General features: G+C 36.7%; 1 protein-coding gene across 4 annotated transcripts in view; it reads right to left on the bottom strand.

The window, feature by feature from the left end:
- The window catches only part of LOC139137593 (neprilysin-1-like), a 65847-nt gene that overhangs the window by 5200 nt on the left and 35527 nt on the right, over nt 1-25120 (bottom strand). For 2 of the 4 annotated variants that reach the window (XM_070705777.1, XM_070705776.1), the window contains exons 3-21: nt 13449-13511; nt 12463-12625; nt 11665-11748; nt 10782-10990; nt 10420-10482; nt 9864-9986; nt 9403-9489; nt 8510-8637; nt 8022-8244; nt 7507-7605; nt 6958-7035; nt 6453-6556; nt 5845-5903; nt 4721-4772; nt 4481-4548; nt 3406-3536; nt 2821-2886; nt 2176-2274; nt 159-235 (exon numbers count right to left, since the gene is read on the bottom strand). In XM_070705777.1, the coding sequence (XP_070561878.1) occupies nt 159-235; nt 2176-2274; nt 2821-2886; nt 3406-3536; nt 4481-4548; nt 4721-4772; nt 5845-5903; nt 6453-6556; nt 6958-7035; nt 7507-7605; nt 8022-8244; nt 8510-8637; nt 9403-9489; nt 9864-9986; nt 10420-10482; nt 10782-10922 (1598 nt within the window). In that variant the 5' untranslated portion in view covers nt 10923-10990; nt 11665-11748; nt 12463-12625; nt 13449-13511. Of the gene's footprint in view, nt 1-158; nt 236-745; nt 823-2175; nt 2275-2820; nt 2887-3405; nt 3537-4480; nt 4549-4720; nt 4773-5844; nt 5904-6452; nt 6557-6957; nt 7036-7506; nt 7606-8021; nt 8245-8509; nt 8638-9402; nt 9490-9863; nt 9987-10419; nt 10483-10781; nt 10991-11664; nt 11749-12462; nt 12626-13448; nt 13512-25120 lie in introns of all 4 variants that reach the window. The other 2 variants (XM_070705775.1, XM_070705774.1) reach the window with 1 other exon arrangement.

Here is a 25120-nt window from a genome sequence, read left to right as displayed (position 1 = left end):
ATCTGACAAATTGACAGAGGCATATCTGACGGCCCCACGCCCTTTAAGAGCCGGCAAAACGTGACTGTGCGAGCGAAGCAAGACATGACGACTACTCCTGAAGCATGCACGCATGTGCAGAAGAAACGTCTTAATAGAGAGGTCACACGGAACTGTACCTGTAAGGCGACACACTGTGAGATTGTGATGTAACGAAAACGTTCAAAGCCTCGGGACGGTATTTTACACAGAGGACCTATCGGTTTGACGCACACGCACACGCAAGCGAAAAGCGGGTGGAATGTTGGGATATGCCCGTGGAAAAAAACATCAAAGCGGAAATGGGAAGAAAGGAAGCAAATGGAAAGCAAATTGGATAGGAAACATATGGATGGAAAATCAGGAAACATAGGAAAGAATTATTGGAATCACAGGACGAACGGAAAGGGAAGAAAAAGTAAAAATTGGAATTATCAAGAGTGGAATTTTGTTACAAGGTGTTATTAGTGAAGAAAACGTATTAAAACAATTTACACACGCAATGTCCGAGAATGATGAAGATTTAGCCGAGACATTTTCTTTAGAGAAGTTATTTAGCTTTTGTATTGATCCGAATTAAAATGTGGCTTGGCTGATAATCAGTCAGCGTTCTCGGAAATGACAATTTCGTCATCGTCAGAGAACATTATTGTCCTCGGACGAGGATGAAAACGATCACATGATCGGCAAATTGGATTGGCAAGTGTCTACAGTGTACCGAAATTACCTGAAATTTTTCGGGCTATGCCAGGCAGATGACAATAAAGTTATCAAATATTCGTTGGTGGCCAGGCCACACCAGAGCTACATGTTTGGTGTAAACAATAACAAATACGTGAGGAGTGTTTAAGCTGTAGATCTTCGCAGAATACTGTATGTAACTCAGAGTAGCATTGCTTAAGAACCGTCCTTATTTAATGAGGACCTCAACTTTCGAGTTTGATTACGCTAAATGGATATATTTCAATTTTGGGTAGGGGCTCCCTCAAGGAGCAGAAACATTGAAACTAGCTTTCCCACAAAACTATGATTACATAAAAAAAGAATTGCATATTCAAACCGCAAATACATTGTCGGTAACATGATGCAGATATTTCCTTTGCCACATGGGAGCGCGGGTGATAGCGATTTTTTTCAAAATCAGCATTTAACCCTCGCTAACATCCCGACACAAAATTAAACTCGGAAGACTAACCATCAGTACTTTTCATTTGCATAATTCCCGCTTTGAGGTAAAGGGTTCTGAATGGACTATATGTCTTTTCACACTTTAAAGGGGGGTGGTCGTCGGAACTGCGCGTATGCGACTTTCTTGTTTACAAACAATGTATTTCATGCATGATATCTAGATGCATCACTTCAACATAGCTGCAACATATAAAGTTTACGATATTCATTGTTAACAAGCATGTTTCAACTTTCATCAATCGCCAAATATATCCTAGATACAGTATTTACATCGGTCGTAGGGGTCCCTGGCAATCTTTGAGCAGAGTTCCGACGACCAACCATCCCCCCCTCCCGTTTAACATGTGTTTTATTTGTAGTCTTTATGATCGTTGTAACCTAAAAATGGTGCGATCTTATTTATCAAAACTGAGTAGTGAATGAAAGACACGACAAAGAATGTTCGGATTTAAGGTAGAATGCGCCTCGCGGGCAGATATTCAGACTTAATTTGACAATACTTGCTGGTCTACCTAACGTTTGGACTTATTTTGAAACTGTTGAGTAAATAGTTGTCGCAATCTTTTTTGTGATAATCGGACATTTATTTTTTTTCACCCTCAGAGTTGACACAGGGATGGCGGCCAATTTGAATTGTAAGTATCGGTAAATTTCAGTTAATTTTGTTTCTCTAGTACAAATCTTGACGGTGATCCCTACTATTCACTTTTGCATTTGAAAGTAAATGGTTTAAAGTTTCATTGAGAAAAGTTTGACAAAAGTGTAAGTCTCCTAGTTTCGAGGCGCGTTGTACCTTAACTCTTGTATGTTAAACACTATATCACAAACGTTAAAGAGTTGAATTGTAAACTAAAACTTTCTTATTTTTTTGCTTCATCATGTAGTTTTGCTTGTGGAAAATCTTTTGTTACAAATATTTCAAACTGTGACGCAATAAGACAACGTTAGTATAATGTTTTGATACTATACCTGTCCGAAGTTAACGAAGAAAAGTTGATTGTGTGTGAGATCAATTCCTGGAAGCGGGTCTTCCTCTTTTCCATTTCGTTCAACCCATTTCCTGTAGGCCTTGATTATGAAGAAATCAAATTTCGGAAGTTATTAGCATTGTATTTCACTTGAACGACAATTCATGCGAAGCTACTTCACAAGCTCTTACGTACATAATAGTGAAAATTCAATCTGAACGATAAGACGACAAGAAGAAAAAAATTCTCTTCCATATTCTGAGGCAGATTAGCTTCGAAGACATTGAGCTCATCTCAAGTCGAAATAACCAATGCTCAAACCCATCTCAAATAATACCATTACCCATTTCACAGTCTATATGCTGCTGAACGATAAATACGGCTATTCGTGATTTTCAGAGTCGATCTAATCGCTGCCCTGCAAAGGAAATGATCGATATTGCATTGCTAAATGATTAGCTTCTCCATTAGAGTGTATCCTTGAAGATTTTTTTTCAGAACAACACAATCCGGCATTGGTATTTCAACATCAACCTGCGTGACTTTCAGAGTACTTATCTGGCGCAGTTTGCCCTCGGTAAACAGAAATGATATTTTCTTTCCGGCTTTCATTGCAAGAATTAGGTCATTTAAGACAGCCATTTACCAAGAATGCCTCTTTCATCCCGCCATTATCAGCAATATTTTCTCCCTGAGTCTGCACACCATTTATCTGAAAAGTTATTAACAGAAGAGACATTTCCCTGAAATTGTCTCCGCTCTGAAGCTTCATCAACGCAAATTAAAGGAATAAAGTGGATACATTTCAATATAACTTTTGTAATCATTTTACATGTCATTTCTTTGTTGAAATGTGATCTTGAGTATCATAATTAAATGTATAACATTACTTCAAGTTTTCCTGCACCATACCCATAAAGTAGAACTGGAGATCCGCTCTAGGGATGCCCTGATCATTAAAATGGAATGAAGCTATTTACACAATAAACAACAACCATTTGAAAAGATAAAACTTTAGCCTTCTTGTAAGTTACTTAAACGCACTTTTCATTCCCCAGCTTCCATCGGCCACGACCGACACTGGTACATGTTTAATCGTCGCTGGCATCACTACTGGTATACATATCTAAAACATCACTTGCTTGTTTACGCAATATGAGCGTTCCATTTAGATTTTTTCCCGTACTACACACTTATCACTCATTGAAAATGCAATCGTGGAGATACCTACATTCATGTTGATTTCTGGCACGGTGTAATTAGAATACTGGTCCACGATGCATTGCGCTTTGCGTTTGAAATTCTCAACAGACTCTTCGCTCCACCATTGGTGCAAGTTGCCGTTTTTATCGAACTGACGACCTACGGCAAAACAAAGCGTTAGGCATATTGGAAAGCTAGGCATGCAGACACAGCTAAAATGTATTCCTGTGATGTTGTGAGACATGGTACATCTGGGAAAGCTATCAAATTACTTAAGAATCGACATAACCTTGGTGTTACTACAAACGTGTACTTTCCTTATACCCAGATAAATATGTAAGATGTACAAACGTGCACACATACACGCGAACACTTTAATTAATACGTATAAGCGATTGTAAACATGAATACACGTATATTAAAATGTAAATATATACATATAAAAATACACAGAAACATACATCATAGAAATGTATAGCTGCTGCATGGTTAGGTAAATGGATAGATATATATTGAGTGGGAAAGATTATGACAAAGGTTCTGATTTCAAGTGATGGAGACAGAGACGGTGATTTCTTCTAACTTTATTGGTAAAGATACGTTGAACTATTTTAATAACAGATAAAATCAACACAAGATCATACATCGACATGGGAGTGTGTAACGACTAGGCATGCGCATAAACCGTGAAGTGTACATACAATGAAGTGGAAAGATAAACACAGACTGCAATACAGCCGATTTGGCGGGATAGTATAGACGTTACTATTGTAATGATTCTGATAAGTGAAAGATGAATCATGCAAGAAAGAATTAGAATATTCTTTAAACATGAACTTTGGAAAGGAACTAACAATTTGGCAATCAAACTTAATTGTGGGGAAATCAAGAAGCATCTATTTTTACGCAACATTCCTCAAATTTACTCAGCATAGATTGACACATAGTTACATACATTCACGCACTTGCACAAACACACACATCACGGTATATATATATATATATATATATTATATATATATATATATATATATATATATTATATATATATATAATATATATATATATAATTCACCAATAAAATTTAAAAAAGTAAAACCGACCTCTGTCATCGAATCCATGGGTTATCTCATGCCCTATCACCATTCCAATACCTCCATAGTTCATTGACCTAGAAGGAAAACCGGAGGTCATTACTTTGCGCAATTTGATTGCTGTTTCGCTTCAAGCTAAAAACATGTTTAAAAGAAGAAAAGGAGCCATACTTAAATGCATCAACACGTACAGACGCATTGCATAATACAAAGTATTTCTATCACATCATAATAAATCACCATACTCACTTTGGGTGGTCCTGGCTGTAAAATGGAGGTTGTAGAATGCCAGCTGGAAATACTGATAAAGAAAAAAGATGTTGTAAGTAAACATGAGGGCGCACTTTTAGGCAAAAGTTCCTTTACAATCTCGCACGTGGGTGAACTTGTGTAACTAACATTTTGAAAAGCATAGAAAACAATATAAAACTAGATATGAACTGGAAATGCTCCAGTGATTAAGTATATGTTACATTTGTCTGTAAATTTACATTTTTTATATTATTGTCTTTGGTCAAGTTTCCAGTTTAATGTCCATAGTTGGGGAAGTTATTTAAATATGTAAATTACCAATTAGCTGATATGAAAGTGAAATATGTCCTTTACTACTAGTTTATCATCGTATATTCTATATACATAGCAACTTTCATCAAAGTTCGCCTGGTCTTGCCGGTTAAATATCAACAATTAAGAAAGTACATTCAATGTGCAAATTTGTAGTTAGCTGACGTGAAAATGCTAATTGTCTTTCACTAGTATTTTATTATCATTATTATCACATCATCGATATGCAAAGTAAATTTCATCAACTTTGGTGAAGGGCTACCAGTTTTATGCAATTAACTTTGAAACTTTGTTCGACATGCTTTTGTAACAAACTCATCTACAAATGCTAATTGACTTTCATGAAAGTCATATCATAGTATCTTCAATGTACATAATGAGTTAATTAATTTTGGTCCTGTCAAGTTATAAGATCTGATGCTGTCATTCTGAGAGTTCCTAATTTCTTAACAAATATTTATGCGAATAAGTCTTAATTATGCAAACCACGCCCACCAAAACTGATTAGTTCTTGCCATTCAGAAACAAAACCTATGTATCATATTTGATTGAAATCTAATAAGTCGTTCTTAAGGTATCGTACCCACAGACAGACAGACAGACAGACAGACAGACAGACAGACAGACATCTGTTCGACAATAGCTCACGTGTCTGAACACGTGAGCTAAGACATGAATATTTGAGGATGGAGAGCTCATACATTACAGCATAAATTTCATATTACTTATTAAGATAGAGAAATGTATCTATATAATTTTTTTGGATACGACTAAAATATGAGGCTTTGACTTTAATGGACCTCACTCACCGATTTCATTTCTGGACGGATTGTAGAAGGCATTAATTGTAGCTGGCGTTGTCTTCCATCTGAAATTGTGAAATAAACTTGAATGCAGTGTAATGTTCACACGACAAGATTTTTTACTATAGCGTTTGACTCGTGGTCAAATAAGGTGTAAAGGTTATTCAACAATTTTCCCAGGTTTTCAGGACGATTCCCCTTGCAAATTGGCCCTTAGACATTATTCATCCAGCAGTTGGGGCAAAGTTTAGGGTTCTGATAAGTGTCTTATTCATTAATGCCAAGGGGTACAATCCTAGCTCTTTTTGTCAGAATGTGAAAACTAAACTAAACTATAAGGTCGTACAGATTGGAGAAAAGTATTATCGATGGAGAAAGCTAAGAGCATCGATGACCATTGTGACCGACTTGTGCAAGCTGCCGGTAATAAAATCGTTAACATTCAACGAGCAGAATGGAATCCCTCCAAAATTATCAAACATGATCGCGTCTGAAAGATATATCAGATCATTGATCTTGTTAAGCTAAACGCATTTCTAATCAATCACGACCGAGTAAGAATGAATAGCCAGTCCGGCTTACTCTAATGGATAAAATAATCGACAATGTCTTACTTTTCTTTGTCAACCGGTTTTCGGAGTTGAGTCAAAGAACTATAGGCTGTCCACTTGTAGATGGCGAGCATGTTTTTAAAGAAATTGGTCGGGGTCATAGATACCTACAGGCATTAAAAATATTGAATTAAAAAGAGGCAGTAAAAGTTGAAAAGTTGCACTGCGAACAAGTGGTTTCGCAAGTCAATTAAACTCTGTTTTTCCATGCATTGTTGCGAACCGTAAACAAATAAATCTGCAAGGATGGTTCTGTTTAACTCTAGTCACACAAGCCGTTACAGAATGGTACCGTCTTTCTCTGCCTGACGGTCCTAGTGGTTACCTTTGACAGTCAGCAAATCACATTAATCGAATTGCTGTATAAATAATAAAAGAAATCTCATTTAAGAGAAAATAGGCATGACTGCCGCAACGGTTGATTCAGCAATGATAACTACACCGAACGCTTCAAACATATCATACACATATACTTAATATTCCAAGAGAAGTGCACGTATGAACTTACTGCCTTGTACTCTTCATTCATAACTTCTGGGTCGAGAAGATAATCTGGATATCCAATACGTTCAATGATAGCATCAGCCTTGATATTAAAAGGCAATATAGGCAATATATAACATATCGGACCTTTGCAGTTTGATATCGTTTATTATACGTCCCCAAATAAGGTAATAAAGACCTTGTATTGAGGTGTCAAAAGTAGGGACGGGCGTTTAAATATAGCATCCTTTGTGACTTGGTACTGCTGCAACATTAAATGGCACATCGTGAAACTCCTATCCCTATACAAAACCGGTATCAAAGAACATCAACGAGCAGATTTTAACACACCTTTATTGAATGTAGTGAAACGAGGCAAAAAGAAAGTTTCAGGCTACGTATTTACAGCACCTATGATACTTGCATGCAATAGCCACGACACAAAGCTAGTAACATGTTATCGCCGTACTAACCCAATCTGTCTTATCCGTAATTGCCGGATGGATGACTCTTATTACGATCTAGACAGCGCCATCATCTATAATAATTGATAATTATATATAATTAAACAAACCTTCTCTTCAGCTACAACTTTCGTCCTTTCGTCCATCCAGTCTATTTCCCTCAGCATGGTACGAAAAGATTCCCTTATGTCACTAATCATTTCAAGCGCCTGAAAGAGAAATTTTTCGAAATATTGAGGGCCAAATAATAATAGGAAACTGTTTGTAACTTTTGACTGACATATTTAAGGTATTTAAATCTTGTGAAACATGAATACTCATTATTCATAATGAGGCACTGCCATCTATACTTCAAAAATAATCATTAATATACCTTGCCTAATTAAAAACTACTAAATCGCGCTTCAACTATGAAATAAATGAGTCAGCATGACCGTCTATAGGTGTACCACATACTTTGAAATAACCCATTTAGATATATAGTTCTAATACAAAAACCCTCTGACTGTAAACGTTGTTGCACAGTCTCGAGCAGAGGTCTGTGTTCATTGATATTTGAATGAGGTGCAGCAAAAAATAAGAACAGCTTTGCCATTTATATATGGAATGTGTTAATACAACATACCGTCTCTTTGCTTTCCTCGTTGAAGTTGTCCTTAATAAACAGCGCCCCTACTGCCATTCCTAGCGTCCCTGTCGTTTCTCTGACGCACTGACGCCAACGAACGCGCTGCGTTTTTTGTCCAAATATGACTTTCTGAAACTCCTGTCGAATATTACGGAAGTCTTCGCTGAGGTAAGCCACGTTCTTTTGAATCATATTCCACATGACGTAGTTTGCTATCGTCCTGTGGGCGTAAAAATGAACCCATGATTCAGTAAACATATAGAGCCCTTATATATACAATGCAAAATCTCGTTTATAGTCTTATTCGTGAAGTATAACTACATACAAAGAACTTAAAAATTAAACAGTAATTTCACATAATAATGGCCATATTGGCAGTACGACTCGCAAGTGAGAAGTGGTATGAGGTACGACGTTTATACATATCATCTCAGCTATTAGATGAATCGGTCCTTGAAATGGTGTTCAGAGGAAACTCGAGTTACCTTTTGGGTGTTGTGGTGAGTAGTTCGCCAAGCTGCTTCAGAAACGCGGGTGAGTAATTCACCACGTACTCATATTCATCGATTAACGTGTCTGGTGTTGATGTTTGCAGGAACAATAACCAATCAAACTGCAATTATCATAATAATAGTTGCATGAGTCTACATTGCGTATATTTCCTGTAGCGTGGATCAGAACAATAGTTTATGCTTACTTATTCTTCGTTATTTATTTATTTATTTATTTATTTATTTCCTCGCCATTAATTTTTAAGAAAATACGAATGAAGAGATAGGAATCGGATTACGGAACTTGTTAAGCTGACGATTGTGCCTAAGACACAAAAGGAATCTTTGTAAATTAGGCTCAGAACATGTAAGTCACTGAAAGTGTCTGAAAGTGTTATTTATGCCCATGTGTAATCGTCCTCCGTATCCTCGTAGGGTGGAAATTCGATGCCGGCTTTGACATCAATAACGGTGAATTGACGATTTTCCTTTCACTGAAAGGTCTCGCAAATTTAAGATATTAACTGTTCCACTCCGATTTTGCCCGTGAAATAACATATTCATCTTTACATCGTGGAGTATCTGTATACTTAAACTGGCATTGGCTAGATTTAAGCAGTCGTAGAAACTATACGTAGTTCCTGTACCACGAGACAATGTTCTTACAAATAACCGACCAATGATCTCGTATAATCTCGTCCAGCACACCAAGTAGGTTATGATTGATTCGTGCGTGTTGGACGAGGGCAAAATGGCAGGACATATGAAAGCACATTAAAACTCGAAAAAAGTTGTTGATTTTTTTGAACCTTCATAGGCCAGTCATCGCCAAAACATTGCATACTACCAGCGGGTCATGTTTTCAATATTGCCATTGTCGCTGTTACCTGTGGAACTTCTTCTTTAAGTTGTCGTATGGTCATCTTGTTGTAAAGTTGTTCCATATCTCGGCGATCTGCTTTCGGTACGGAGTACTGCAGAGAGAACAGAAATAAACCAATAGTGTGTTGTAGGTAGCTGAAATCTTAAAAATGGAATCCCTTCTAGCCGCTAAGTGGCATAAGCCATATCTGCCCACCAAGCAAGATGCGGCAAATGCTTCCATCGGTGTTCCTTAGGTGAGGTATATTTTGTAAGGTCACACTTTTGAGCGATTATCAGGTGTTATGACACTGCAGACAGGAGAGCGAATGTGACACCTGACCAAGATACGCCATTTTTTCCAACAATGTGTTGAAAGAGATAAAAATTTCCTTTCATTGCGCACGGGCCAGAGTTGAAAGTGCAGAATACTTCCTGTGAAAAACGCTAAACTGACAAGATTAGAACGACAAATATGGCTACTTACTTCAGCCATTGTGGTTTCAAAAGCCAACGCCTCCGCCATTTGACGTCTCGCTTCTACCTCATTTCCGTCCGGTCGTAACAGCATTGTGATGTTAACCATGTAATCAAGATAGGCTGTGATGGACTGTATGAAAATTATATGTTATACTTATTACTAGTGTTCGACCCTTGAAAACGACACTCAGCTTAATAAGAACTGAGCATGCCCATGAACATATATGTTCCAAACACTATCAAAAGAATTGAAATAAGCTTTCTTTGAATTTTCTTTTGCTCGGCTTGATATTGACATATCTTTAAATTTCTAAAGTCAAAACAGGCTAGATAATTTGGGTATAAACAATTTGAAGTAGAAAGCCCTATACTTTCAACTGTTCAAATACTAGTAACTAAGTTTTACAGTGCATGGCATTTATATTCATGTTGAGACATGCCAAATTATGCTGATTTGAATCCATCATAACATTATGAATTTGCAGTTTTACAGGATCTCCAAACATGAAGTGAAACCTCTTAGATCAAGACGGTGAATGAATGGTGATTTTTGCGATATTTACCTTATCAGTTGAGTTTTTCAGAAAGTAATCTCTACTTGGCATTCCAAGACCTGGTTGATCCACCTGCAAACATTATGTTCATTTCAGTGTTGGAAAGAACTTATGGCAGTGAAAAACAGCTAGGTTAACAGAGATTACAACTCAACGCTAAGAGGTAACATTATAAAGTGCGCCTTACTGAGTCTAGAAAGCAAAGACCTTTTGTTTTGATTGTGCATGAAACGAAATCTATTCTGTCTTCCTACTAAACAAAATCGCCCCTCATGAGATTATCCTAGTATGAATAACCGAAAAGTTCTGGAGCGTGGGACCAAACAAGCTAAGATGACTGCTATATTTTGAAGGCAATAGTGCATACTTACGTAGATGATATTTCTATCGGAATCTTTATCATCTGCGGAGATCCAAGTGTCGATAAGTGGTTTTGTGTCATAGTCCGTGCGTAATTTACCCAGCACTGTCACAAGATCCCACGATTTTTCATCAAATTCACTGTTGTTCATCACCGGCCAGCCACCTAAGTCTGAGATGAATGCTAATATAGGTTCCTTCCCGTGCTTCTCAATTTGAGCTAGAACAAAAATAAGACAATGGAATTTGTGTCTCATTCTTTACACATAGTAGAGTGACGAGGTGATGCAATTTCCATTTTCCCCAACTCTTCACAAGTTCGGTACAAATTACAGCAATAGTTTTTGTTTATAGACTGAAATGCTTTTCCTTCCTTCTTTAAATGTAAATTGGTAAAGAGGGAAGGCACTTTCAGACAGCTATAGTATTCTATTGCTTTTTCTGACACGATATCAGGAGTCATTCACTTTATGTGACAGATGTTTTTTTTTCTGAAAAGACTATATCGACGATTTTGTCGAACACACATAGAACAAGAAAAATACTTAGCGTAGTGTTCGAAGTGCCACGGAAGATGAGCAGAAACAAATAATTTTTTACCAAAGTTTGCATAAATTGTCGAGCATATCTATGTCATATTGCTCTCATGCCTCTCGTGAGGAAATTAAGTTTAGCCATATTTGAGCGCTGGTAGAAATCACACATAGCCAATGGAGAAAAACGTTTTCTGGTCTCAGTTCAGCAAGAACAAGATCTGAGTACGTTTAAATTATATCATAAAAATTGTTTACATATTATGTTATGTTATGATAATAATTCAATCGTTATCAAATGCTGTCGTATAGAAAAGAGCGCTAAACTAAGTAAACTGGTGTCAATTTGTGATATACATACCCTCATCGAGGCACGACCGATAGAAAGTCTTTGCCTTTACGATAAATTCAGGTTCATCAATCGAGCTCTCTGTTTCAAGAAGACCTATGAAGAAAAAGGGGCGTAAAATAATGCAAACTTTGCATGACAAATAAATCTCGACCGAAAAACACCTATTCAGCAAAGATCTGGTTTTCAAGTTTTTATATTTTTATATGTTAAAACCTGGGATGCGTTTTATAATTTCTAAAAAGAACCTCTTTTTCTTGTGTGAGACCTAGCTTTCAAGGCGTTTTTTTGAAACACAAGTGCTCCAGTTACTTATAATCATCTTATATTCGAGCAAAATGCTTTATCTATGCAATGATCCTAAATTATAGTATACAATGCAAGATGCGAGGTACATAAACATTCCACATTGATAAAGAATCATTAGCATAAAATTTTAATACCGAAACAATTTCCAGTTACGTAATCCGAACGAATGAATACTCATCCACCTCTCATTAAGAGAATGATAGGAAAACACCCTTTTTTCTGAACTTGTTGCAAGTCAATTTAACACAACTGCAATGTAGAGTACGAAAATGCCCCGGAAAGATAAGTTATGGACAGGTTGTTCTTAATGGATTAAAATACCGCAAACGATATAAAACTTATAATTGAAAGCATACGAGATGTTATTAATAAACATCTATAAATAAAAACAAACACCACCACCACCACCACAACAACAACAACAACAACAACAACAACAAAGAAAATGGATTAAGCGTATGTCATAATATTGATTTTACCGAAGTGGTAATTGATACTCACGTTTTGCCAATGAGATCAACCTTGTCCCTCATTTCAGTGAAAATATCGTAAACTGACTGATCCTCCGGTATAAAGTTGTTCCTGTCCCATTTTCCACAGGCATACTGGTAAAAATCAACGCAAGGATCCACGGATAGGTCCATTTTCTTCATGAGTTCCGAGGCTGTAACATTTCGAGAAAATATAAACTAACAGTGTTAAAGCACTTATTTGTGATATTTTTAGGTACATTTGCTGTGGTTTGCAATAGTTTTTGGTATTCATTCAATAACATCATCTTCCCTATTACTACTTGTATAAACCTCATCAATTTATCAAGACAGCTGTTGTAAATATTAGGTAAATATATACACAGCTCGGGCTTTGTTGGAGTGACAAAGTAACTGAATTGCGATTCTGACTTTCACGGTCTATGATATATTGTATATATATATATATATATATATATATATATATATATTCGCGACAAAATTCATGCAATTTGTTACAATGATTTTGATCAATCTACGTCAAAAGAAAAAGAAGAAGACTGTTCAAGTGAGAAATATATAATCCCATGGAATTTTTCTCTGTTTGACGTCATCGTACACTCGTGTTTTTGCGGAGCCGCACAACTTCTCGCTTTCGGCTCAAAGTTGTACGGCTCCGCGAAAAACACTCGTATACGATGACTTTAAACAAAGAAAAATACCTTAGGATTATATATATATATATATATATATATATATATATATATATATATATATATATATATATATATATATATATATATTATATATCACATACAAACAAAGACGTCTACAAAGTAAAAAAATAATACGTTTTGTAGAATTATCATGGATATATATATAATAAGAATAATGTAATAATGTACAAATATATAAAAATAACATTCTATATAAACATGATATTATTCTCTATACATATCATAGTTTGTTTGACGTTTGATAGATTTTCTGGTCATAACATGGTCTTGTTTGACTTACCAGTGTGGACGCAACTTGCTGTCGTACATACATTACTGTTAGTCTTTTGATTCTGTTTTGATACTACAAAGAGATACAAGGATAACTGTATGAGATTGTATGTAGTAAAGTTGTCTTTCAATTTCGAAGTTCATATTACCTAACTGCAAAATGAAGGTTTATGCGAGAATTGTAACATACAATGTCAATAACTAATGTATAGCATCGACATTCAGACGACTAAGGGGCCGTGGATAATTAAAACACGCGCACGCCAAACGTAACTTCCACGTTTTGGGGGGTTGGCTGTATTTCGATTACCGTGCGCAAAAATCGCACTAAATGTTTTCATATTAACATCTCGCTCCACGTTTTACTGTAACGCAAAATATCGCGCTATACTTTTTGGCGTGTATCAGGCCAGTGCGGCACCTGTGCTATACCATTCTTTTGGCATATATGTGGTTCAATGCACGGTGTAAAATAAAGTAACAAACATTTGAATGCATTGCGTTATTGTCGAGTTGGCGCTGAACAAAAATTGATTTTAGAGGGGGGTATGCCAGTGGTGGTGGGATTTTATGCGTGATTTTGCCGAGTATTTCTGTCTGTTGCTTCCCCACTAGGTGACTGGATGCTGTATGTTGTGAAAAACACCGTATATTCATAGCCACGTAATTACCGATTGTAGGTATGATACAGAATGAGGCTGGATTGGATCTTCGCACTTCCAACTTTCGTGCATGCTTTAATAATCCACGGCCCTTAAGATTAAAGGCAGCTAGGATTCATTTACAATTTTGCGATAACCATCGAGAGAATTGTGATAAAGTGATGATCGTAAAACTACTACGACCGATGTGCAATTACCAGGTAAATAGAACGGACTTATGCGCAACATGTCTTAAACATCAAAATAATCACGATACATATAGTCACTTTCACTTGGGTTAGAGAAGATGCAATGAACAAGAGAAAGCTTCACACTATTAGATTAAGTCATTGATTCATTCTTTAAAGGCAGGGAATTTAAAATCATATCGTGTGAACTTAGGAGGACTAATGTAATATTTTAAGGCTAGCATGACATAATTGAAACTATTCATGGGAGCACATGTCCGTGCTTTTGTGATAATAATGGATTAAAGGCAAACATTTCGACCGTCGGCATGATTGTCCAGCCAAAGATAAGAGCGACAGCATAGTAATAATGCAAACTCTCTTTCGTTTTCCTTGACTGAAGGCTGTGAAAGCATCACATGAAGAGTGAGCATCTAGAAGCTAACATGTTTCCGCTTCAATTGTTTTTAAGTTTGGTCAATGTGTCGCAAGTAGCTAACAAACCCAAAGATTCATCGGCCATTACTATATATGTCAATATTATTCTGACATGCTGAACGTCTGGCATGACTTGTCTAAGTTATGGCTCCGTGTGCATTAAGAAAACTAAGAGTCTTTTGATTACAACTCTTTATAGATTAAATTGTTTAAGTGATCGTGATGTTTCGTTATCTGTAGACAGTCATGGATTTTCTATACCATGTGTTTCATCTGCAAAGGTCTTGTGTAACTCTTGATGAAAGCTTATCTTGGAATGATCATAAAAAATTGCATGTGTACATCGTTGAGCAAAAGAATTGGTCTTTTACGCAGAGTACGCTCTTTTATACCCATTTATTATCGTATATTCTATACTATGGCTTAATTCAAAGCACATTAGATTCTTGTTGCGTAGTATGGGCTAACACGATTGAGAAAAATCTGGAGAAACTTTTTATACTGCAGAAGAGAGCTTTGCGTGTACTTTTTTAATTGCCCTATGATTTTCCTTCTGTTGAATTGTTTTCTGTATTCAATGTTATGTCAGTAAGACAAAGAATTTATTATTTCCTTGCAATTTTAACATTTAACTGTGTGACAGGTAATGCTCCGCAATATCTTTCAGATATGTTAATCTTCCGAAGTAGAATTCACCAATATTATACACGTTCTCTAGAAAAAATGGATTTTAATATTCCCAAAGCAAATATATGTATGGGTCAGAGAAGTTTTAAATATCGATCATCGCAAGTCTGGAATTCTTTACCCGGTGCATTAAGACATGCTCCAAATATAACAACGTTTAAGGTGAAAGTGAAACAATTCATAAAAGAAAATGTTCCTCTGTAATTATTTTCGTTCTTTGTATTGAGATTTTTGCTCGTTGTATTGATATTCTGCTCCTTTACTTCTCTGTATATTTGAGCCCCGATGAAAATAACTCTTTGGGTAACTCGGTCGCTCAATAAAAGTGTAAATAAATAAGTAAATAAATAAATATTCATTACAATTTCATTGGAAGTCCGTACTCATAATAATGTGTTTTAACATCATATAAAATGATCATCATATTTCAGTGAAGTGAATATAAATAATGTCGTGATGTGCCAAAACATTACCCTATCTTAAAAGCAACATTAGCTCGACTAAACAGTCCTCAGACTGTAAATGGTACAGTCGTAAGTGAAAATGATGATGATGTCTGAATTAACCTTAAAGACAAATACCATGTTGTGAATTTACCAGTATCAAATCGTAAAGTTGGTTGCTCGAGTGTTATCTGGTGTACCACTGTAGCAATAACTACTGCTTTTGTCAGCTTAGGCTCCTAGGGTCAACTGAAGTCGGCATAGTGATATGCCCTACATTAAATTACACGGTTACTCGTTTGACCAGCTATTCGAGCTCGTTTTCTGTTCACTGCCTACAAAAAGGGAGCAGCCAATTTTGCCAAATTGGCCCCTCATCGTTGAGAGATATTTGGATGAAGTCATGGGAAAACGCCATACTATGAATGTACTTTTCTCTCGATAACAAAGATCTGCGTTTGAATTGATGCCCCGCGTTTTGCATTCATGTTTTGAAAACGCCATCACAATGTATTCCTACATGATTTTGCAGATTAGATTTGATAGGAACCCCACATTTAGACTTTTGTAACCGGTCCTTTAAAAATACTGCCGCTTAACGTTTGAAATGCTAGGGATTCACGTATGCGTCGTAGAATCATGTTAGCGAATAGTGCTTTCAAGCCTTTCTATAACTGCTAAAAACATGGGAGAATTCATGCTATAGACGACTGTGAACAAAATTTGACGATTACGAGGGTTCTTTAAACATAGAGGGTTTTCATATGTTTCTGTACTTTTTCCAGGTAGACGAATGAGACTCGACAGAACACACGGAGTACAAATCACCTTGCGCGACATTAGCATGTCAGTTTACATTGATTTTTGCAATGGTCCGCACGCGATGCTAGCGAATTGACGGAGAAGAATGACAGATGCCAGGTTTATTATCGTCCATCGATTTCACAAGGATTGTGTCAAAACTCCAACCAAGTGAGCCGGCGCGATGGCTAACAAATAAGATGCCAAGAGATGAAAGGAGTAATGAAAAAAAATATTGATTTCAAGCGTGATGATTTATCTAGATTGTTTTTCTTTAGCTCGGCAGGTGTGTTTTCCGACGAACTTAATTACAAGCAATATAATATTTCAATTGCTATTGAACATTACCAGGGACGTACGGCATATACATTACTAATGGAATTGCAGTCATAGTATAATCTTGAAATGGTAGAAGACGAAGAACAGAAAAAAATCTGACCCTTGGGGTGCCTGGGACACAAAATGGAAATTACTCGCCCTGGAAATACGGGCCAGTGAATTGTCCGTCGACGTGCTTCATGCTAGATACCCGGCTGGATTTTGTAACACCGTAAATGTCGATGCTGAATGATAAGTGGAGATCATTTCGTGAAGAATAAATAGCACGTATGGGTGGAGAAGCGAAAAGCCATATTTAAATTGTTCAAATGGAATTAGATAATAGCTTCTTGTGTATAATTTTCGTGCTCACCAGTTGACAATTTGAATACTAGAGTGTTGGATATCTATACATTACAAACAACATCAATTGTCAAATTTCAGCAAAACCAATTATGTGTAAATGCCTCCAATATTCAAAACATTCAGGAGTTTTCGTTGAATTGAATATCTAATTCTGTTATGCGCATATATTCATGCTAGTGATGATGGTCTCCCGTATATGAAGAAGTCTATCAATGAAAAATGAAAGACAAACCGTTTTATCGAATGCGTCCATTACCTTCTCATCAATACTCTGCACATTGGACAAACATCCATGTCATGGTAGAGAATCCAAGCCTTCGTTGCTGTTGTTTGATACAAATATTGCCATCCTAACATTTAATGGCAATTCTCACTTTATGTCTTGCTTTCTAGGCCAAATTGGTACATGAATTATTATACGCTTGTACTAACATGATGTGACATATTCTGCTTCATCTATATACGCAGTTAAGCTTAAACGATTACAACTGTTCGTGATGTCCATGTGTTTTATCCTTAACAAATATTTGCTCGTAGAGCGAGTTAATCAAGGAAACTGACATTACAGCATTTCCATGTGAATGTAGTGATTAAGAGTGAGCAAAATGACGACGAGATGGTGTTCCATTAAGTCATAAAAGTGAGTATTCAAAGATTCAGATATGCAGAATTGTCTGCTACTGTTCGTATCATCGAAAACCTTCAATTCTATGATTGTACCTTCCTGATTGGACACGCATTAAAGAAATTACTAACATGCAAGTTGAGATCCATATAGATGACATGCTTTGCAACGTTGGGAGGTGCTAGTATTTCATCTTTTGAAGTGATTTTTTTCGTTCGAGGAGTTCCGTTTGCTAAACGGTGCAAACTTGTGTATTTTTCAGTGAATTGCCATCACCTTATTTTTATTTAATACCGTTTTAAAAGTTAAATCAATGTACGGGGATGTTATTATGTCCAAAAGGATACAAGAATAAGCTTGCCCAAAAAGCATTATTCAAGATGAGTTATGTCAGATATATCGAAGAGCAATCAAAATGACTGACGATCTATGCTTCGACCCTTGAAAGGCATCCTTCAGCCTATATGACCCACAATTGTTATTCATCTTGCTACTACATCCATGATATGAAATGTTACAAACGGGCTCGGTAGTTCTGTATAATGTTGCAATTATTGATTGACTCGAATACAGTATACAAATGACGAACAAGGTGTATATACGGAACGTTATTCTTAAACCCTGCATACCTTATCATGTCTGAAGGGCTGGTACTAAATAAAGAATTTTGTAATTTTATATCGGAAAATAATTATTTGTGAAAATTCTTTGGGGATCTTTGACTCTAATGCAAAATTACGTGGATGAGAATTCATTTGCACCTTGTAAGATCCTGCGGGCAACGATTTGGCTTGTCTCCTTGCTACCTCTTCTGCGTGTTATAAAAAATTGAAGGCGAAATCGGTACAAATGATATGATAGCTGATGTTACTTTGAATTGATTGATAATCGACAAGAGTTGCTTAATAATTCAAATCAGATTGTATTGCTTGGGAGTATATCAACGAGCGTACTTGAATTCAAGGATCTACAGCCAATATGAATATCTCCATGTGATGGATTATATACTCAGAAAATGCATATTTTGCTTACCTCGATGTGAGAAGTGTGTGAAGAAAGCGCAATCTAAAAAACAAATGATGTTTGCTAAGAAGCAGCTATTAAAGCCTGGAATGTTTGCCGAAAGGTAACATGATTTTCCGTTTTTTAAGGATGATTCATGGCCAGTGTTTTTATTTGTTATACACCGTGCCTGTTGAAAGTATTACTTATCTGCAAATAGGGTGCCCGTGAAAATTGATCTACACGGTACACAGAGTGTCCACATGTATGTACATTTGATATGTAGTTAGAACACCTGGGTTACTTTTTGCTCTTCTTGAACATTCCTTTATGAGTGACCAAGGGCTAGTATCGCAACCATCCAAAATCAAATGCATGTTAACGCGTGCGTATTGGAATTGTGAGTATCCCCAATTTCCTCGCAAACGCATCGGAATTCTTGTGTCGTCTCGACAAATAGGTTTTACACAAATCGTGTTTTCGCAACCTTGTTTCAATGTTTGTGAGAAGCAATTTTAATTTCCTCAGTAATGGAGTGGGGACACGCTGTTTGTATTCCGGCGTGAGGGCAATCACAACAATCTAAAGAGCAACTGAAGTGAGCAAACGTCGACTCGGGGTGACAACAGAACAACAAAGCCTTGGCGCCATCCTACTTCAGTCTCCAACCAACGCTATTGTGTGTCTTTTAGTCTGACAAGGATATTTTTAAGATAGCAGGAAAGATAAAGTCGAGAGATGCGGATGTCAGATTGTGTTTCAAGCTGTCAGGGAAATAGCCTTGTTTTGCCTGGTAATGTATATCCTTTCCTTTGACAAGATATCCTTACAGCTGCTATAGTTGCTATATGCTCAAGAAGATACAGGCAGAGGAATATGTGTGAAATACAGCTAAGCGTTAGGTTCTCCTTTCCAAAAACATCCTTCCATATTTGTCACGAGATGTGTTTAATATTTATTTCGCCGTTTCACGTACAAATGTTCCTTTCCTAGCTAGAGTGTCCTTCAAATAACGCTGACAAAACACTCGGTGTTCCTTACAAATCACTCGTCACTTAAAGACACCAATCAAATCAATATGATGTAAACTGTATCAAACACTTAATTCAGGGGTTCTTCATGGGATTTGGTCCAGCGCACATTGTGCTTCGTGTTGCTGAACTACCCCTACCGCTATTGAAAATCAAACGTAACCCGGTTGTTATTGTCCTGAAGATCGTTAAAAGTACTGGCTCCACATTTACTTCGAATTGAAAGTTTAAAAATGCCAGGTTGCTAGTCTGTAGGACTAAATCAATACGCTTCAATGCATTTAAGTTATAAATAATTCACATAAGATAAAAACAAAGTAATGTCTGATGTTATAGTGATAGAACGTATTCAGCGCTAGATAACACATATAATATAGCGGACTCACGAACTAAATAACTGTAAAAAGAAAAGTTGAAAGGTCAATGGTTTCAGTCACCCGCGTCCTATAAAATAGCTTTGCACAAAAGATTTGCTGCAATGATCAGACTAGCCGATGTATTGATACAGCGAATTCTATCCATCATAGATTGATATATGTATGAGAATGAAATATACAAAATGTCTTACGCTTCTTTCCAACAAACTGTAAAAGTACTTAAAGTACTTAAACCATATAAGTCAGCGACAAAATGCAAACATTTCGTCAAATAGTTCTGTAAATCAAGTCATTAACATCGTCCAGTGTGTATTTTACTCCGTAATGTAATGCTAATAGTTCTTGGCGACCTTTAAAGGCTAATTTTTCATACATAAAGTGAGACGTTCAGTGAACTATGTTGGTCTTGAACAACTACGCAGTCTCTCTCTCTCTCTCTCTCTCTCTCTCTCTCTCTCTCTCTCTCTCTCTCTCTCTCTCTCTCTCTCTTCTCTCTCTCTCTCTCTCTCTCTCTCTCTCTCTCTCTGCATGTACATGTGTGTGAGTCTGTGTGTGCCTGTGTCTGTGTCTGAGTGCCTGTCTGGGTCTGTGTGGCCAAGATGATGTACATGACGATAATGATGTAAACATGATGTCGGCATGCCTACATTTAAAACAACTATGATTTAGCAATGAATGAAGATCATAAGATCATTCAAATTCGATTTAAAAACAATATAAAGTCACGTGTGTTGTCTCCTCAAGTGGTAATTTTTTGGTACAACAGCACTTCAATTATGTGTGTGTGTGTGTGTGAGAGAGAGAGAGAGAGAGAGAGAGAGAGAGAGAGAGAGAGAGAGGTGAAATAATGCATGTATGGGTGTTCACGTTATCTCGGTTTATTGCATTCACCTTACGAGAACATTTTTTGATAAATGGTACTTCACTTCTACAGATTTCGAAGGGTGCAGTTGTGCAAATACAATACCATCTCCTCCGGTGTCGCCAGTTGCTCCCCCGGGATGAGTGTCTAACGATTTCAAGGAAGAGTGCCCTGAGCGCCTTTCGGGAATGTCTGCGATTGTTACGTCGTGTAAGGCGCCATACCTTATTGGCTAAACGCCTTGGAGGATCATTTTGCAGGTAAAAACTTGGGTTGACCTAATTGCAGAACGACATTCAAGTCGTTTGCAATTCGATGCCAGAGGTGTAGTTCTCTCACTACTGCCGTCCAGAGCCGTTCTGATCTCCTGTAATTGCTTTTCGTCGGTGGCAATTACGGCGTACTTGAAACTTGGTTTACGAGTGGAATGAAAATGGGTGAGCCTTCAATTCATTCGTCAAAGTGCAAAATTCACTTGAGCAAAACTGCCTCCTTTCAACGCTAATTTTAGAACTTTTTCATGCTGCAAACTATGAACATCGAATTTCAAGTTAACTTAACTCTGCCATAATCCAAGATGAGGAATATTGCAAAATACAACAAGACTTGAGTCACGTGATGTTTCTAATTTCAATTCTATGAGAATAAGTGGAATATGAAGACATAGTTGTAGATGTATATGTAAGTGAGAACAAGTTGACATTTTTCAAGATGAAACATGCAAATCGAAAAATCGGAGAATCAGATGTCTTTCTTGGAATCCATAAGACACATATATATAAAGGGGCAGAACAACTAATGGTTGTTAATGAGCCAAGTCTTGCATATGACTATATCAAAAAAATGCGAGAAATATTATGAGAAACGTGAAAAATAAACTGAACAGGATTTCTTGATATGAAGGTGTCCTTGCATATGTTCCAAATTGAAGCTGTGACGCATGGAATCTAGTATCGGCATCCTTCTCGCATGAACAAAATGTTAGTGGCTATTTGACCAGCTTGTTATTCTGGTTAGCATAAAGAATCAGAAACATATGACAGACATTTGAATACATAGCATTTTTGCGTGTGCATTTGGTATATGTGAAGGCTCAGATACCACTGCTGAGTCCAAATGTCTCTGCAGTACAGTAAGGAAGAATGGGCAAATTCGAGCATACATAAAAAATCGGGTTTTGAGTGTGGAAGTAAACAAAGCTGCATGCGTCATCATCATTCTCTCAGTTCTGGCCTGACAGTTTGGAATATACTAAGTTAGCACCAGTCTCACTATTGTTGTCACGTGATCAAGTCATTTCATAATTTTTGAAAGTTGCGTGCTTTAAAAAGAATGACTTCTGTGTGCAGTGATCAGTATTTAATATTTTAAATAAAATTGTTCAATTAACTGTTGAACGGGAAAGCCTGCCAGAGTGGTACAATGTAGCTAAAACCATTACTGCACGATAAACCAGCGATTGGAAGAAAACCAATATTCACTACAGCCGACACGAACAGAGTAGTTACAAAAATGTGGAACACGTTAGATATAATACGACGCTGATAGGCTTTTTCCAGCGCCCATCAAGTATATATTTGTGTGTATTAGATCGAGGCCACATTTGTAGGTTTATCGTAACCTCATGGAGTGAAATACAGATGTATTGATTGGAAAAATTGTTTGACCAGCATGATGTACCTCTAATTTTTCTCATAAATTTATAAAAATTATTCATCTTATATGTCATGTAAAATATGTCATATCTCATGATAATCTTGAGTTAATTAAGCCCAACTGATGCAAAAGGAAAAATTTATTTATTGAGGAGGGGGTTCGTCGGCGACGTTTCGTACCGTCTCAAATTTTGCCAAACTGACAATATGATGTATTTCCATCGTATGTGTATTCCATATTAAAGACCGATTTGCGCTGCAGTCATAATAAATAGATGATCCCTTCACCAATATCTTGCAATATTTTACATAAAATGTAAATAAACTTCTCATTAAACTTTAGCTGCAAATCTATCTAATTATCTGAAGCAACGCTTTCATGAATGGAATTCCCATATAGCAAACCTAGTCAAAGCTAGACTGTTCAGTGTTGAACATTATCGGCAAAGTCATCGTGTGTCTCCATTGTCCATCAACAAGGTTGCTACTTGTTGACCTACTTACTGCACAAAAGTCCATTAAGTTACATTTACGTGTGAACTTTGAACTCGTCTAAAAGTTACAAGTTTGGTCGGCAACCCACGTAAAACTGAACAATTTATCTAATAGACAAAAAGTTCACAAGCAAGCCCCTGTGTTTATATTTTAACACATCATAGTGGATTAATGTCGTTCAACAGCAGTAACTAAAACTCTCAGTGAAATTGTAACTTAAACTCTTACACAAAAGCATTGGGATAAAATGTCAAGCACGGTATAACCCTTGGTATTTCACAGACATATAACTTAAAGAGGTTACTCGCTGATTCTTGAGATCGGTCACGAAATGTCAAACTGCTCAGTTTGAAAAGTAATCATACTTCGCTGCTTTTTCCATTTCCCGTAACACGACCATTCACTGAATTACTTTCCTTCGGTTTGACACGTCACAGGCAAGAGAAGAAAAATTAGAATTCGCTTTTACATTTTCGTTTCAGCTTCTTTAATTTTCTCATACGGTGGAATAGCTATCTAATACTATAAGCTGGCCCTCTCACCTTCTTAGTGTTTCTCCGTGTAAGAGAAAACACCGAGTAATGAAACTCGATCGAAACCCAAACAGGTATATTTTGGTCAGATGATTCGTCTTCCACTGGCAAATTTATTTATTGTGCGTTTTCAGCGAGATCTTGCTTTACGTCTCGTAAGGCACACATGGAAATTTTAAATTCTTTCTTACTCTCCGGTTTTACTCTCCGGTAGGTAGACTCGTCATCCAGCCCGTATACTTAGCATCATTATTGACGTAATGTGACAAGATTGTATAAACCCTAGGTTCATCTCGGCACGATAAAGAATTGTCAATTTTTATCTTATGCTCCATCTACCGCCGAAAAGGGTTAAAAGGACACTCAAATAAAAGCTAAGATCTTAGATCGTAGATAGACGGTGATTAATGTTCCGAAATTACCAAAGAGACGCAAAGCGACAAAACATGTCTTTTACGCTATGAAATGCGCAGGAATTTCACTCCTTTCACGGAATAATGAGAATAGAGAAGCCCTATGTTCGATATGCGATCGCATACCAAACATGAATACATTGGCAGCATTCGGAGAATCATTTATTATTATGTGTGACCGATAAGAGAGTATTTCCTCAGCAGTCTGTAAATAACCTCATTGGATTTCCTACAGATGTGCTAAAAAGTTTTTTAAAAGAGTGAATGAATATAAGCCAGCAGTCCTTGATGAAAGCCTTCTTTATCGATACCAAAGGTCATTGAACTTTGTCGGTTTCATCAAAACGGCAGAAACTATTACTTTGAATTTTCTAAACTCTTCTTTTTCGAGTTCTGACAGATTATTGAACTTATGTTGGGGTAACGACAAACCAATAGCATAAAATCATCGATGGATGGCTATATGGGCTGAAGATGTTAACCTTTTGATGTGTTTTCTATCATTTTTATTGTCTGTAAAACATAGTTTCTCGTTTCCCTGCTTTCAGTTGCGCTCGACTTTCCAACACAGCCTCTATCTGTGAAATGTCCGGTGTGATTATTGACAGCTGAATTCAAGCCCAGAGAAGTGTGAACTTATCAACAACAACATTGTTTACAATGCCTTGTGTCCGCGAGACAAATAATGTCTATTTCAACATTCGTTAAGGAGAAAGAAAAGAGAGTTGATTTGCTTTATTTGAGAAAAAATAATGAAAATATTATCAATCGTTACTGCTACTCTCCCTTTTCATTTCTACACACATT

This window comes from Ptychodera flava, chromosome 7 (assembly GCF_041260155.1).
Source record: "Ptychodera flava strain L36383 chromosome 7, AS_Pfla_20210202, whole genome shotgun sequence".
Lineage (NCBI taxonomy): Eukaryota > Metazoa > Hemichordata > Enteropneusta > Ptychoderidae > Ptychodera > Ptychodera flava.
Note: the sequence above shows the minus strand (reverse complement) of the source record. Positions and strands in the feature narration are given on the sequence as shown.